Genomic DNA, 17,157 nt, shown 5'->3' with positions numbered 1-17,157 from the left:
TATGTCTGAAGAGAACTTGTATTCTACTCTTGAGCTGGCTCAAGAACTTAGGCTCAGCTCTTAAGACATCACACACCAGACCCTGGAGCTTGGCTTGCAAGAGATGGGAACGAGGATGGGCTTTTAGAAATGGAACCTTCCCTGCTGGCTTCCAGCCTCACAAAAGAGTACCCCGTTTCCCCTGATAGCTGTCCCATCACACCAACAAATCCTTGGCACCCCTTCCAATCAAAGTAGTTGAATGAACCCTAATGTTCTTCCCCACGTTTCTATGCCTTCCTCCTGAGGTATAGGCAGACTCCTTCAGGTCAGATCCTCAAGGAACAGAGGCTGCCAACCTCATTTACCCTACTGGTACAGGAAGAAGAGAGAGACTATTCTTGCCTCTACTGTAGGGGCTGGGGCTGAGAGAAGTCTCCAGGACCCTCAGTTACTAGATAAGGAGCCTTTAAAGGTCTAGAGCCCCTTTCTGCCGCAGACACAAGGTGTCTTCTGTTCCCCATTCTAAGACACCCTCCCTGCCTTCATCTAAGAGCATCTATATATGAGTGCTCCAGTTTTGGAGCAGCCTGATTTGTGGTGCCTGCAAGAACTGATTTGGAAAGAGGACAAACATGCATAAGCACTACAAAAGCCCAAATAGGGATATCTGTGTCCCAGGGTCCTTTAATAAAGGATGGAGAGGACCACAGAAATTGCAAGCAGATGTTACCTGCACTGCAGAAGACAAGGTTTTAGTCATGTGTTTATAGGACCTCTTGGCATCCTCAGAGAAAAGGTTTAAGTGGCAATTACTGTGGCCAAGTAGTGGGCAGGACAGGAAGGGAGATGGGTAGAATGGGAGTGAAGAAAGAATAACTTCTCTACCTCATGACAAGGGCCCTAGCATAATCTCAGCAGCCAAACCCCTTGCACTCTCCTCTGTGGTAATAGAGATGTCAGTAAATTGTTATAGTTAACTGAGCTGTGCTTCCATGAGTGCTTTGTTCTGTCTTACTCTTTCCCTTTGGAAAAAAAGGCTATGTGGCGATCCTGTTTTGTCTTTGTCTTTATGACTCTACCTCATCCTTTCCTTGTCTCCTGGATCTTTCTTACAGAACATGCTTCTGTCCTTTGCATTAAGCTCATTTGCTAGGTTCTACTATACCCTCCTGAAAATAAGCCTCTTGAGTGCTCCTGGCCAGCTTTGTTTGGAGTCAGCAAGAGCAGATGGAAGTAAAAAGGTTTTATTAACCAAATGTGTTTTGCCAGTGTGCTTTAAACAAGGCATAAACTATTACATAGCTGTTAATGGCTTTCCTATACCCCAAATGGTCTGAGCACCTGGCAAACCTCACAGAAAAATCAGGTGACTTGAAGAGTTGATGTTTTCTGGTTTCTGCAAAACAAAATCTGACAAAAAACAGGTGAGCTACTTCTTGCTGTGGTTTGGTGGAAGAAGGCAAAGGCATTGAGAGTGCATGGACTATTAGCTGACACACTAAAGCACAACAAACTTACTAATGAATATGCTAAGCCAGAAGCAAACCTAGTTTATACTAGATACAGATTCCATGAGACGATATGGAAGATCTTAACTAAAAGAAACAGTGAGAGTGAAAACCTTGGCAGAGTCCTTATCTAGAGAGAAAACTAGTCAATAGAAAGCTTTCTTAGAAATAGACATGTTAGTGCTGATACACTAGCAAGTCTGGCTGGGGAAGGATTGGCCATTATTGTGGAGTTACTGCTTGTCAAGAGAGACAAACAGAGGGAACAGAAATCACTCATGCTAAAAGCAGCAGCAGCAGCACCATGCATCTAAAGACAGATGCTGTGCACATAACTAGTGGAAGGAAGAGACATTAGTACAGACGTTTTTTCTGCAGATGGTTGTCACAGATGGAATCACTTTGCAGAGGCATGTGGATGGAATTCAAAGAAAACGATGGACACTACTGATCAGCATGTGATACAATCTTTCTGATCCCTGCAAGGTTTAAAGTAAGTAAGATAGTGCTAACAAAGCTCAAGAAATAAAAAGATTGTGTCAGAGCCAAACAATTTCATAATATCTCATTGGATCCAGATGTTCATACTGTTCATAAGTCTGGCTCGCTTACATTAGAGGACACATTTCTCCACAATCAGACCTTCAGTTTCAATATAGACCCTAATTACCACTGAGCAAAAAGGCTGAGGATAAAGCAAATGCAAGCTACAAAGCAGATGTGAAACTTCAGTAATGAAGTCTGAATTATGTATTTTTGGAGCCATGGGCTGCACCATTTTGGAATCATATCTGGACCTGGAATTTATGTAAGTGGTATTTTTTAGGTCCAACTGAGAATACATAATCTGATATTTAGGCAAAACACAGAAATAAATTTAAAGCAGTTATACTGTTTTCATCAGAAGCTTGTTTTAATCTTTTTCAGTCCCTTCCATAGAATGAGAGATCAATTATATTCAGTAGTCATCTGCAGCAGGAATTAGATTGCATGGTAAATATAGTCTAATAATTAAGTGACAGAGAGTAGACTGTGTTAACTTGCTAAATGTAGAAAAGCCCTGTCTTAAATGAGTGATAAACATCTGCCAGTGTTTGAAACTCTCTGTATGGGGTGTAAGGTCAGAGCATCACACACACTCTTGGAAAATTCATTACGAATGACTGCAAATGTTGCTGATCTGGGTTTCTTTACTTGCCCCTCTGGCATCATTTGAGTACGAGATGAAATTTGAACGTATGAAGGACACCTAAGCAGCAGGCATCACGGACGACATTCTTGTAATTCCTCACTTCAAGTGAGGATATAATGCAAACATTTTTGCCCTGTCATATCCTAAAGTGATGCACAGAAAAAAAAGTGTGAATCTGGATTTCAAGAAAAGCATGATTTGCATTTCAGTGTAAAGTAGTATAGACCCTGCATTACTGCACATAGTTACTTTGCTGGCTACAGATTCATTCTATGACAGAGATCATGGGACTGCCTCCTAACCTTACAAAAGCAAAATATATTCTTCTATAGATGGCAAAACAGGATTTTTTTTTAGACTGAGAGCTATTTCTGGAAGAAACCCTCTTTTAACTGGAATCCAGTTCCTGCCCGAGGCCTCTCATTGCTGTTGCAATACAAATAATTGATAATCCTAGTAAAATGAATTAATAAAGTACTTACCTTGATCCCAACAAGGAACTAAACTACAAGCAGAGGTGGTGCAGCAATGCTCTAGGGAGTTTGGCTGCTATGTTATATATGAAAATCCTTCATGCCACCATAACAAATATCATGTACAAATGAGGAATCAAGCTATATGAAACTAGATTTGGATGCAAGCACTTTCAACAACATATGTAAAGTACTGTAGTTGAATCCAACTCTCAACTGCTTAGATCAGTCTGGAGGAAACCCCTTGTTGGACCCCTGTCCATATTACATGATAAACTCTCCAGCTGCAGAAAGATAATGGTCTTATATATTGCCCAGGAAAATATACATCCTTTATGGACATTAGTATCTGTGCCAACACTAATGTTGGGATTAGTATGCAGGCACATAATCAGGAAATGATGGAAATTAGAGGCAACTGAAAAGGAAGATTAGATAAACAAAGGATTTGAAACAAATAATATAACATGGATGTGCAGACACTAGAAAGATTATTTCATGTCCTCAAGTAAGGATGAACTTTTGCTTTTTGTTGGCATGTCTTCCCTGTCTGTAAAGGAACAGTTACCATTTAAAGTGGAAAAACTTGTCCTGAAGAGATTAAATCATGAACAGTTACCATGTAACAGTTACCATCACATTACAACAAAATAAATGAATGTGAATCCTAACTAAACACATAGACATGAAAAAATCCAGAGACCCCTTGGTGCATTCTTTTGGCTTAATATACCTCAACAAATTGAGCAACTTTTTGGAAGATGTTCACTATGACTTAAAAAAGTATATGGAGAAATACAAGAAAAGCACAGCGCAACACTACGTGAAATGCTAGTAAACCAATGGGAGCACTTGGGCATGATTTGTTTATGTGGAAAAACAGACTACAGTGTGTCATTGTTATCAAATCCTGTAGTAATTAACCTGAACAATCCCCAAAGTACCACAGTAATTTCAAAATTGAAGGTTATATTTGCCAAACATGGAATCCCTGAAAGGATTAACTCTGATTTTGGCCGTCAATATTCCTCCAAACAATGCAGCTATTTTGTTAAAGTAAAGGATTCCAAACACGTCCGAGTAAGTCCACATTATCCATGGGACAAGCATGAGAACAGTAAGAAGCGTTGCATCAAGCAACAGCTAGATACCTTCACCCTGTCTGGGTCTAAGTGTCAGGATGCTTCTGTTAACAGACCCATGTCATTCTGTCCTGCTGTAAGTGAGATGCCTTTGTTTCATGTTGCTCTCTACCTAGGAACACCTGCAACATGAAGCAGCAAGTGTAAGACATAAGCCAGTTGCTTGCCCCAGAGTTGAATGCTGGTGCTTCAGCACAGCTGAGACAGGATGGTGGCCACTGGAAGTATTTTGCTTTGCAAGAGGCAAATTGTGTAGTAGTAATAAAAACGAACATTAATGCACCTCTAATTTGGTCTAGTTGCAGAAAACCATTGAGTTCTCCAAACCTGCTCACTCCATCTTTACTATAATGGAACATAGAGTATCAGAAGCTGATAGGCACACCTATCAGAATGGGACTTGTAGGCATTGTTTTTCTATTTGCAATCACAAACTGAGCTTCTGTAAGTATTGGCTGGATCTATGTTGCCCTCTTGACATTGAGAAGCACCTATATCTATTTGTTTACCCGATATGCCTGCCCAGAAAAGCTCAGGGAAATTTTAGACTGCAGGGTTTTAGATAGAACAGCATGGAGTAAATGGACTGCTGTCTTAAAACCTCCAGGCAGCAGAGGTATGTTCTTTACACCAAAAAGAGCTGTAATGATTATTCCTTCCTTCTAGGTATGATTCACCTCAAACCAATTCCTTGGTGATACTATACTATGAAGGGCTGTATTCAGATGGGCTACTGTTACCTGCATGCATCTCATGGGTTTATTTAGATAATGTTCTATTGGACCACTCCCACCTAGGGAGCTTGCCATGATTAACAGAGTGTTCATTTGAACCAACACATGGAAACAGGATATTGAGGCACCATATCTTCAGCTAAGATAAATCAGTGCAACTATGTTGAATTCAATAAAGTTACTCTGACTTATTTTGGCAAAAGGCCTGGCCTGAGGTCTCACTATACATAATGTGTATATATACTATATGTCTATGATGTTCCCATGGTGACCTTACTAACCATCCAATAAAAGAGAATTCCTTTCTCCTGTGCTTTAACCAAGACACTATAATTGAAACCCAAACTTTTCCTTTGCCTCCCACTTACTGACCCTCTTGTCTGATCTGTGTCTTTCTAATATATCGTTCTATACAAATCTATGGTGGGCCCTCACCTTGAAAATGCTGCGCAGTTCTGCATCTCAAAAAGGATGTATTTAGAACTGGAAAAAGTACAGAGAAGGGCAACCAAAATGATCAGCGATACAGAGCAATTGTCATACCAGAAGAAACTGGTTAGGAATCTTCAGTTTGGAAAGAAGAAGGCTGAGACATAGTAAATAACAGTTCCCTATTCACTCTGTCCACCATCAATACAAAGTCAAGAAGGGTATGGACAAAGTGAATAGGGAATTGTTATTCACCAAGTCCCAGAATACTAGAACTAGGGAGCACCCTCTGCAAATAGGAGACAGGTTTAAAACTAACAACAGAAACTTCTTTTTTTAGGCAGTGTGTTTGCTACTTTATGGAACTTATTGCCACAGGAAGTTGTAGAAGCAGATAGCACAGCCAGATTCAAAAAGGGATTAGACAAATTCATGTATGGCAGATCTATTAACAGTTATTAAGCAGAACGGTCAGAGATGTTTCTTTTGGCATCTTTAAACCAGTGACTATGAATGCCAGGAACAGTAATGAATGGGGGGGCAGGTCACTCTAGGTATACCCTGTTCCATTCGGTCCCTCCAAAGCAGGGGTGCTCAAACTCTGGCCTCCAGCACTGTGTCATCTGGCCTGTGGGGAGCCCCCATGGGCCTGCATGCTAGATCAAGTGCATAGGGTAGTGTGGGGTCTGGTCCCAGTGCACAGGAGTTGGGCAGGGGCAGTGTGGGAGCTGTCAGAGTCTGATTCTGGCTGGGTGGGGGGCAGTGTGGTGCCCCTGGCACCTGATCTGAAACTGAGCACCAGTGCTCTAAAGCTTCTGCTCCTGCCACTGTCAGCCTGTTGGTCTAGATAGACCACTGGTCTGAGCCAGTATGGCACATCTTATGTTCTTATGTTCTCTTGCACTGCCTTTGTGTCCTTGATAGCAATGATCAGTTGGAACCTTAGGGTTCCTAGCTGTTACTATGAGCTGATCTCTCATACTTACTCTGTTTTATCTTCCTTCCAGGTGGTATACTTCACTGCTACATTCCCATACCTTATGCTGGTAGTTCTGCTGATCAGGGGAGTCTCTCTGCCAGGAGCTTTCCAGGGGATCCTGTTCTATCTTTACCCAGACCTCACTCGTCTCAGGGACCCCCAGGTAAGATGGAAGGAGGATAGTATGATTGAGCTGGGCTATGATGTGTGCATGTCTCTTTCCCATTCATTTCCCTTCCTTATCGTCTCATCCCCATTTTCCCTCCTTTCTCTAGTTCTCTTTCTTGTTCTGCTCCAACACTTACTCTTTCTTCTTCATTCTTTATTCTCTATCTCTTGTTTTTATTCCTGTATGAACTTAGTCCACACTGATGTTGGTAAGTGTGCTGCTGACATCACCAGCTGACCTCACTGGTCTATTCTGTTCACTCTTCTATTCTTTACTTTCCAGCAGAGTTGCTGAAATCCCAGAGTCCTTTACCTCTGGTATGGCTCTTGGTGGGCTGGAGGCTGGTGTGAATGGCAGGTGATGAAGGCTGTAGACACTATTAATAGGGTCTCTCAGCTGTTTGGTGACACTGTTTTCTGGAGAAACTCAGGGTAAAACTCCACCCTTCTCCAAAAGTAGACACAGGGAGTTTGAAGCCCCCAGAAACTATGCATTTTATTTCTTTATTTTTTTAAGGATGTGCTGCCATGACAAATGCCATTGGAGGCCATCAGCTCTACATAACCCCTCCTGCAGTATGTTGGGGGAGGGTACTTCTGAACACTGCTGTAATGTCAGTCCACGAAAGCCCCTGATCCCAGTTCCCCTTGTTTTCCTCTCTACCCTCCTTCCCTCAGTTAGAAATTCCTGCCAGTTTGACTGAAGGTTCAGTGCCCGACTGCCGTTTTTAATCTCTTCAGGACAAGTTCTTCCACGTTAAATCCTGGCTCCAGCTGAGCTGCTGTACCAGTCTTTGTGCGAAGGTGTCTCCAAAGGAGATTAAAGGGTGCCTGCCTGGAAAATAGGTCAGCAAAACCCCTTGTAACCCTTTTTAACCCTTTCTGGTCCAGCCAAAGCATTTTCTCTTTGCAGTCTACTGTGTAAAGGCATAGGGAGGTATGGCCCATGCTATATCCATCTCCTTCAGTGAACCTTCCCGTGCACTGAGAATGCAGCTCTTGGGGATGTGAGGACCATTATCTAATGGTTCCAGTAAGGTACTTGGAGGCAGGATTCCCTTGTTTCAGTTCTTAAAGCCAGAGAAGCTGTAGCTGAACTGAGTTGGTCACTTTGACCAAAACTCTCAAGCCTGGGTGCCCACTGTCAGCTGCCAGCATTTGAGTTTAGGCATCTTATTAAAAGTAGCTTGGTTTTTATCTAGTTAAAAACAGGGGAAGCCAGAGCTGCTCAGCACTTCTGCAAATCACACTTACCTGTGTGCCCAAGGAGCGACTCAGAAGCTTAACTAATAATGCTGCCTTTTGTCTTTCCATTTCTCCATCTGTACAAGGAAGGTGTTGGTACTGACCTCCCTCACTAAAACCTCCTTGGGCTTGCCTACATTAGGGAGCTGCTGCTGCTTATTTATAGCTATTCCCACAGTCTCTTGGCAGAGCCCCCTAGTGGTGATGCAGCATATGGCAACAGAAGTGTTTTTTCTGCCAAGTAGGTTCATCATGCCAGGACGACATTTGCCTTAGCTGGCAAAGCTCTCATCTCTTGGCAGAGATGAGTCCAGACTGAGTGTTTGCCTGAAAAACTTTGTAGTATAGAACAGACCTTAGCATGGAATTATTCAAAAGCAGCTAAATGACTTCTCAGTCTATGCTGGAAATCTTTGTCGCTATAGTAAATGTTGGTTAGGTGTGAGGATTTTTTTTTAAATGACATTTTTATAAGATTCACTTACACTGGCATAAAAGTCCATTGGCCAAAACAGCTTATTTCACTCAGGGAATTGGTATTACCTATAGAAGAAAAAGCATATTTCTGCTGATATGAAATGTGTCTGTGCTACCTTCATACTAGCAAAGCCTTTATAGTGTTGTCCAGGCTTTAGAAGCACAGTCCCTATTGAGAGTCAGTGACCCACATCTCTATGAGGCACTACTGAACATCCCAGCTTAGCTACTTGTAAGTAACTGAACTTCCTTGGTGGAAGTACTTTGGAAATGCAAAGTTAACCCCCACACAAAACAGTCTCAAAGAACTTAATAAGGATAGAACCTATAAGGTGGAGAGTTTATTTCCTTAAAATGTCAGGTTTGGGAAGTGCTTTGTTTCATGGCTGTTCCTTCTCCCTTTTTCTTATAATCCTAGTGAATTGTAGAGAAAGTAATCAACTTTTGATTGTTCTTGATCATCCTATAGAATTTAACAGCAATGCTCTGAACTTCTGTTAAACTCTTGAAGACTTTCCCACAAGGGAAGCAATGGGCTCATTAGCATCTAAAACCTGACACATACCTGGTCCCAAAAGCTCCTCTGCACTAGGATAGTAGGGCAAGATCAGAATTCAAAATGATCTTAACAAATTGGAGAAAGTGTCTGAAACCAACAGGGTGAAAAACTCAAAAAGCATGGACCAAAGTGCTCCATTTACGGAAGGAGAAATCAAATGCACTCATACAAAATGGGTAACACCTGGGTAAGCAGCAGTGCAGTAGGGAAGGGCATGGGGGTTATAGTGGGTCACAAATTAACCATACATCAGCAATGCAATTCTGCTGTGATAAAGCAATATTTGTTGTGGGGTCTATTGGTAGAAGCATTGTCTGCAAGACAGAATTATATATATAAAGGGCTTAGTCTCTCAGTCTGTTTGTCTGTCCGTAACACTCTTGGAGCACTCTGACTGGTTGTCTCAGCAGCCAATCACAATGTTTACTGAAATACCCAATCAGAGTGCTCTGCACAGAGTGGTCTGCAGAGTGCCACCATGACAGCAGGGATGGAGGGGATGGCAGGACAAGCTCCACCACCCCTTCTCCCCACTGCTCCTGGGAGGTGTTGGCCATGCAGGGCAGTGGGTGGTGGCTCTCCGTCCCCCTCCACCCCCTGTCATTCCTGATGGGCAATTGGCTGGTGTAATTATACCTTCCTATTTGGCATTGAGGAACCTCAGCTGAAATACTGTGTCCAGTTTTCAGTACCACACTTGAAGGAAGATGATGATAAAATTAGGGAGTCCAGAGAAGAGCAATCAGAATGATAAAGAGCATTAGAAAACCTGACCTATAAGGAAAGGTTGAAGAGATTTGGCTTGTTTAGTCTTGAAGGGGAGGAAGTGTAGGAGGCATAGATTTTTCAGTAGATAAAAGGCTGATATAAAAGAGATGGTGACCAGTTCTCTCTTTTTTTCCTGGAGGAAGTGCAAGAAAGAGGCCTTTACACAATGAACAAACTGAACTTTTCCTTCAGGTCTTGCTAGAAGCCTGTCCTACTCTCATTTGCTGCCTGGCTCAGATGAACTAGATCTGCCTGCATAAGAGCTAGTTGTTTGTATTACAGCAGTGCTAAAAGGCCCTTGTTAGGGCATGTAGCCCCTTTACACTGTATAGATACACAGGAAGATATGGTTATTGATCCAAAGGGCCCAGTCTAGGTCCCACCTCTGTAGTCACACCCACACAGCTGGACCTGTCTGGTTACACAGTCCCACTGAAGCTGCTGAGGCATTGCATGCTTTTGAGGGGTCAAGTGTCTGCCACCAAATGAAGCAGTTGCAGAACTGAGGCTTAAGTTGGGAAAAGCCATAATAAGCAAGTATGGCCAACAACAAAAGTAATGAGATCCCAGGGCTATATCGTTTAACAACGAGCTCAACTCTGAAGGCTGCTTAGCCCATGGACCCATACCCAGTAAGCACATGCATACCTGAGGAGATCCATTGATTTTGGTGGCATTACTTTTGCTTAAAAATAAGCACATGCCTCTGTGCTGTTCTGGATCTAGAGTACTCAGCAGGTGAGGACTGAGCCTGGTGTGCATTACTGAATCCCATTTAGCTGCCGGTATAAACTGCTGTCCAGTCCAATTTGTATTTTTTATGATGCGCTGTCTACTTCTCTTATGGTTTTTGTTGCTCAAAATTTTGCTTGTTCTTCTTCATCCCTGCCTTTTAAAAAGGTCTATTTTTCTCCCCTCTCATTCCATTATTTAGTTTTTTCCTATTTCCAGTTTTTTTAACCAGTATTTGTCTCTGTCTCCCCCGCAAATGCTTACCTTAAGCTGCTCAGTTGCCCAAGACCCCATGCTTCATCCTCCTTCAAAACAGTGACTGCTTTTGTTCTGCACTTATAGCTCTTTGTTAGCTGTAGTTCATGGATCAGAGGAGGGTCCCAGTTGATGTTACGGGGAACCAGGTCTGGAGGAATGGATGTAGCATGGCACTGTAGGAATGTGCTGCAGCAGGGGTGCTCAGATACATTGAGAGGGGCAGGGTTAGGTCTGCAAGGGTGGCCCACCGGGAAGGATCAGACACATTCATGACTTTGTTATTGAACATGCCTTGGACAGATGCCACTGCTGGGGACAGAAGGCTGCTCAGGATTGAGCTACACAACACAAGCCAACCACTGGGATGATTGAGGAAGGGTAGTGTTCACGTGTCTCAGGGGGATATGACTGACCTACATGGCTAAACACTAGGCCTTATTTCCAGTTTGGGAGGGGAGGGGAAGGGGTAGGTTTAGATTTCCCTGCTGCAGTTGGAGGTCCAGAGAAGCATGAGCATGAGCCCCTCACCCTCACCCGCTGCTGCTTCACTGCTGGGGGGCCTTGATGCTTCACAGCAAGGATGGAGGTTGGTTGGACCTGCTAAATGTTATTTGTTCCCTTTATTTATTTTTCCCAGCAAGCCTTCAGCTGACTCTACGTTCTTGTGTGGTTTTTTTCACCACCCCTGCTTTCCAGCTCTGAGAAACCTTGTGTGTGCGTGCGTTTGTATGTTTTTGTCCTGCAGGGTTGTGTTTATGTGTGTGCGTGCATGTGCACAGAGGCTGTTTGCTTACACAATGTTCTGCTCTCTGCTGTGCAACTCTATCCCTGACAGTATCTTTGTACACATGGCTGCAGGGCTTCCTTGGCTTTCCATTGGCAGGGAACTTGTGGGACTACAGTAGACTGCTGCTTTTTCCATCCATCCATCCATGGGGGCAGTGATGTGCCTACTTGCCTAGTCCGCAGCTGTCCTAGCAGACTATGTGAGCATCTCTTAGATGTCCTGAGCCTCTGCTTGTGCTCTTGTTTTGCATGTCCAGGTTTTTCCTTGTTCCTTTGCAGGGGTGTCATGCAGCAGGATAATGATGTGAAGGAATGATGCTTCTTTGTATTTCCTGTCTTCTGGGCCCCACGTACTAGATGGTTCAGGCCAGGGTGTCCATTCCAGTGGCCAAAGATCCCTTACTCTCTTTTGTTGTGGGCCTGTAATGGGATGTCTAAGTGGGATGGCCTACAGCTGTGTTTGTCTTGGTGTTTTCTCCTTCCCCTCATTATGTGTCTCAGACTTGCCCAGTTTGTGGAACTGGGACCTTGTTTTGCTGGCCAGGTCGCTCAGCCTGTGGCTGTACACCCACGCTGCGTTTGTCCTCAGTGCTGACACTGAAAGAACAATTAGTGAAATCTTTTTAATCCATCAAACAGCAGGACGGGACCAGGCAAAAGGCAGGCTGTAAAACTCTGCTTCCTGGGCTGTGTAAACAAGGGGCAGGGAGTGAATGCCCCCTACCCCAGCTCTTTCTGCAAGCTGCTGCACTTTGCAGTGTAAAACTGAAACCTATTTGCTTCCTTGTGGGGTTTAAAGGACAAAGGAATGCTGGCCCTATTCTGTCAGCTCAGTCGTTTGTGAGCTCACAGAGGTAAAGAGCCCTTGTTGCTCTGTGCACCGTGCAATGTGCATACTTTATAATAGCCTTGTGATTATGTTTGGCACTTCTGACAGGAAGCGTAGGCTGGAGGGAGGTGTGTGGGGCTGGGAGGCAGGAGCTTCCAAACTCCAAAGCCTTGGTTTTTGCTGTGGTGACTTGAGATGCCTATAGCCTGATTTTTCAGAAAAGGAGGGAGAGTGATAGCGGTGTCTATGCTCTGCCATTTGTTGTCCTGGTTCACTGGGCAGACAAGATATGAGAAGTAAAGGGAATCCTTTCAAAGGCATTAGTATCTTGTGGCAGCTTCTCTTTCAGCTCCTTTCAACATGGTGGTGTTAGAGGGCATCAGTGCGATCCCTCCCAGTTCTACTCCGGGAGCAGTCCAGCTTACATGCCACCCTTTGCTCAGGGTTGTGCCCAAAAGACATACTCTGGCCCTTGGGCTATAAACTCTTTGGGACAAGAACGTTTTTTTTCTATGTGCTGATACAGCTGTAAGCACATATGGCTTTGCTCATAGGCCCACTCCTACAACAGATGATGTTAATAATAATTAGCTGAGCACTATGGGAAATTGGGCCTTTGGTGTCCCAAATGGAATCCAGAGATCTTGGAAACCCCTCTAGTAAATTCAGACCTAAGAGACTTGTCCTTGTTGCCTAGTGAGCAAGGACCATGTTCCAGCAAGCAGGTAGCACCTCCAAGTACTGTTTATGCCCACTGGCTCCAGTTTCTGATGGCTCTTCCGTTGGCTTATATCCAAGTTAAGTGCCTCCTTTGTTTTTTGTGAATGGTGATGTAACCTGGTTTGTGTTCACACGTGTTTGGGGAAGGTGACTATCTGCAGCTGTGAAAAGAAGGACATGTAAATTCCAAAGAAGAAAATGCTATGTGCTCTTTTCCTGCTTTTATATGCTCCTAGTTTTCCCAGTCAGTGAGCAGAAACAAGATCACGTGACCTAAGCTCGGACTTTCTGTCTTGCACTACCAGTCGCTTGTGGTATGGTGGCAACCCAGATTGCTAAGCTTTCTCTATGGCAAGCACTAGGTACAAGCTACTGTCACATACAGGCTGAACTGAGGCTAGGGAAGTTGCTGCTGGAATGCGCCTCCCTCTCCCTGCTCCTGTCTTGGTGAACTGCACTGCCTCTGACCATGGTCCTCAAAGTAGTGAGACCATCCAGGGGGAAGTGGTGGGAAGAAATTAAGGGAGGATAAAAGCAGTTTTGCAGAGGGAGCAAGGGCAGTATTTGTATGGGGGTGTAGCTGATACCAATGGCAATTTCAGTGGTCAGTGTCGTGCTGTGTGTCTCTGTTTTGATGGTCTTTAATATGCACTGCAGCACTGGGAAGTGGAGAGGTCCTCCTGGCAGATGTATTTTGGGGGGTCCAGAAACCAGGAGACAGGAACTGTTCTTACTCAGCAGTCAGTGTGGCCATAGAAACCCCTGCAGGCAATAGCAAGGTGGAAGTACAGGGGGAAGGATGCTTCCAGCTCTACCTATTGGCTTTACTTCATGCTTTGGCTGATTATGACCCCTGGTGTTTCCAGGCAAACTTGCTTGAATGCCCCAGGTCTCAGGCTAAGTAAATAAGGCTAGTTCATTATTTCAGGAGAAAGGCTGGGGACTTGGGCAAACAGTGAGAATGGTACTAAAACAGCTGAGAAAGGACAGAGGCATGGGAATCACAGCCTCTGGCCAGCCCTTGGCAGGTCAGAAATATCTATCTTGGAATCTGAAGGAAGAGCAGGATTAATTTTGTGACTAGGGCACAGAATAAAACTGACTAGTCCTTCCTTTCTTGCCACACATAGTGTGACCTTCCACAGGCCAGTTCATGTCTCTGTGCCTCTGTTGTCCCATGTCTTTAATGGGGACAGTAACAGTTCAGCACCTCATAGCATGATGTCCTTATTTTGTGCATTATGTGCAGATTGTAATAACATTCTTTCCTAAAATGGCACCATCCATTATTTGTGAAGTCCTTTGAGATCTTCCAAAGGAAGGAGCTATTTCAGTGCAGAGTATTATTAAATTCCAGGCTACGTAATGAATCAAACAGAGCTGAGAAAAATAAAGGAACATCCTCTAGCAAGCTATAACCATTCTGGATAACTGCAGCTTGGGCATGGAGGTTCAAGTTAAAAGCAGAGTAGGAGGTTACTTTGGTGGACAGGAACAAATGAAGCATAAAGGAAAATGAATCATGCATTGAATGTCCTGGATAACCCAAATAATTGCTACCAAGCATCAAATGATTATCCAGCTCATCGGGATGCCAGAGGAGTCTGATAAACCAGATAAAACTGAACTGCTGTCCTTGGTAATGATGTTCCTTTTATACTGTTGGTGAAAAAGAGCTCAGTATACTAAAGCAGATCCTCTTTTAGCACAACGTCATGATCAGCTACTGTAACATTTTTACCTGTCAGGATTTTTTGTTAGAGATGAGAGGAATGTTTGGATGGCTGAAAAAATATATTTCCTCCCAGACTTTAGTGCAGAGAAATATGAGAAATGAATTGGGGGTGAAGGGGAAGGGGAGAGAGGGGAATGGTATTTTTCTTTTTAAACAGAGTAGTTAGTCCATGTAACCTAACATCGATGGGAAGCTGGGTGTATCAATGGGAAGCTGGGTGAATTGATGGGAAGCTGGGTGACAGCGACCACGAGCTGATCACCTTCACCATCCGCCGAAAAGCTGGCAAGTCAGTCAGCAACACGCAAGTCCTTGACTTCAGGAAAGCCGACTTTGACAAGCTCAGGAGGCTTGTCAGTGAGGCCCTAAGGGACTGTGACCACAGGGAGAGGGGAGTTCAAGAAGAGTGGTTGCTCCTCAAGGGAGCGATCCTCAATGCACAAACTAAGTCTATTCCATCTCAGAGGAAAGGCAGCAAGAGGGGACAGCAGCCCCCCTGGCTCTCCAGGGACCTAGCAGACCTCCTGAGGCTAAAAAGAAAGGCCTACAAAGGATGGAGGATGGGAGTCACCTCCAAGGAGGATTATGCTGCACTGGTCCGGTCCTGTAGGGAGCAGACCAGGAAAGCCAAGGCTGCAACTGAACTCCAGCTAGCTTTGAGCATCAAGGACAATAAAAAGTCCTTTTTCAGATATGTGGGGAGCCGGAGGAAAAGCAGGGGCAACGTTGGACCCCTGCTGAACCAGATGGGGCAACTGACAACTGACGCCCAGGAAAAAGCCAACCTATTAAATAGGTACTTTGCGTCGGTCTTTCATCAGCCCCATGGGACGCCCATGCCTGCTACAGGGCCGGGAAGTCTGGGTGAGGGTGATCCCCTGCCCTCCATTAATGCTGACTTTGTGAAGGAACATCTTGAGAAGCTGGATACCTTCAAGTCAGCCAGCCCTGACAATCTTCACCCCAGGGTACTCAAGGAGCTGGCGAGCATCATAGCCCAGCCTCTAGCGCGGATCTTTGAAAACTCTTGGCGCTCTGGTGTAGTGCCCGAAGACTGGAAGAAGGCCAACGTGGTGCCTATCTTCAAGAAAGGGAGGAAAGTGGATCCGGCTAACTATAGGCCCATCAGCCTGACTTCTATCCCGGGGAAGATCTTAGAAAAGTTTATTAAGGAGGCCATCCTTAATGGACTGGCCGACGCCAACATCTTAAGGGATAGCCAGCATGGGTTTGTTGCGGGTAGGTCTTGCTTGACCAATCTCATTTACTTCTACGACCAGGTGACCTATCACCTGGACAAGGGAGATGAGATTGATGTCATATATCTTGACTTCAAAAAAGCCTTCGATCTGGTGTCCCATGATCGTCTCTTGGAGAAACTGGCCAATTGTCGCCTTGGGTCCCCCACGATCCACTGGCTGGAAAATTGGCTCCGGGGTCGGACCCAGAGGGTAGTAATTGATGGAAGTCACTCATCGTGGTGTCCTGTGACCAGTGGGGTCCCCCAGGGCTCTGTCCTTGGACCCATACTGTTCAACATCTTCATTAATGATGTGGACACTGGAGTCAGAAGTGGACTGGCCAAGTTCGCCGATGACACCAAACTTTGGGGCAAAGCATCCACACCAGAGGACAGGAGGGTGATCCAGGCTGACCTGGACAGGCTCAGCAAGTGGGCGGATGAGAATCTGATGGTGTTCAACGCCGATAAATGCAAGGTTCTCCACCTTGGGAAAAAAAACCCGCAGCATCCTTATAGGCTCGGCAGTGCTATGTTGGTTAGCACTATGGAAGAAAGAGACTTGGGGGTCATCATTGACCACAAGATGAACATGAGCCTGCAATGCGATGCTGCGGCTAGTAAAGCGACCAAAACGCTGGCTTGCATCCATAGATGCTTCTCAAGCAAATCCCGGGACGTCATTCTCCCCCTGTACTCGGCCTTAGTGAGGCCGCAGCTGGAGTACTGCGTCCAGTTTTGGGCTCCACAATTCAAAAAGGATGTGGAGAAGCTTGAGAGAGTCCAGAGAAGAGCCACGCGCATGATCAGAGGTCAGGGAAGCAGACCCTACGATGACAGGCTGAGAGCCCTGGGGCTCTTTAGCCTGGAAAAGCACAGGCTCAGGGGTGATCTGATGGCCACCTACAAGTTTATCAGGGGTGACCACCAGTATCTAGGGGAACGTTTGTTCACCAGAGCGCCCCAAGGGATGACGAGGACAAATGGTCACAAAGTACTACAAGATCGTTTCAGGCTGGACATAAGGAAGAATTTCTTTACTGTCCGAGCCCCCAAGGTCTGGAACAGCCTGCCACCGGAGGTTGTTCAAGCGCCTTCATTGAACACCTTCAAGATGAAACTGGATGCTTATCTTGCTGGGATCCTATGACCCCAGCTGACGTCCTGCCCTTTGGGCGGGGGGCTGGACTCGATGATCTTC

General features: G+C 44.9%; 1 protein-coding gene across 3 annotated transcripts in view; it reads left to right on the top strand.

Annotated features, from left to right (window-relative positions):
• LOC102563415 (sodium- and chloride-dependent GABA transporter 2) overlaps positions 1-17,157 on the top strand; it is a 49,681-nt gene that overhangs the window by 15,421 nt on the left and 17,103 nt on the right. For all 3 annotated transcript variants that reach the window (XM_006265691.4, XM_019489721.2, XM_019489720.2), the window contains exon 7: positions 6,468-6,602. In XM_006265691.4, the coding sequence (XP_006265753.2) occupies positions 6,468-6,602 (135 nt within the window). The remainder of the gene's footprint in view (positions 1-6,467; positions 6,603-17,157) is intronic.

The sequence above is a fragment of the Alligator mississippiensis genome, chromosome 4 (genome assembly GCF_030867095.1).
Source record: "Alligator mississippiensis isolate rAllMis1 chromosome 4, rAllMis1, whole genome shotgun sequence".
Lineage (NCBI taxonomy): Eukaryota > Metazoa > Chordata > Crocodylia > Alligatoridae > Alligator > Alligator mississippiensis.
This window is presented reverse-complemented; position numbering and strand designations above follow the sequence as displayed.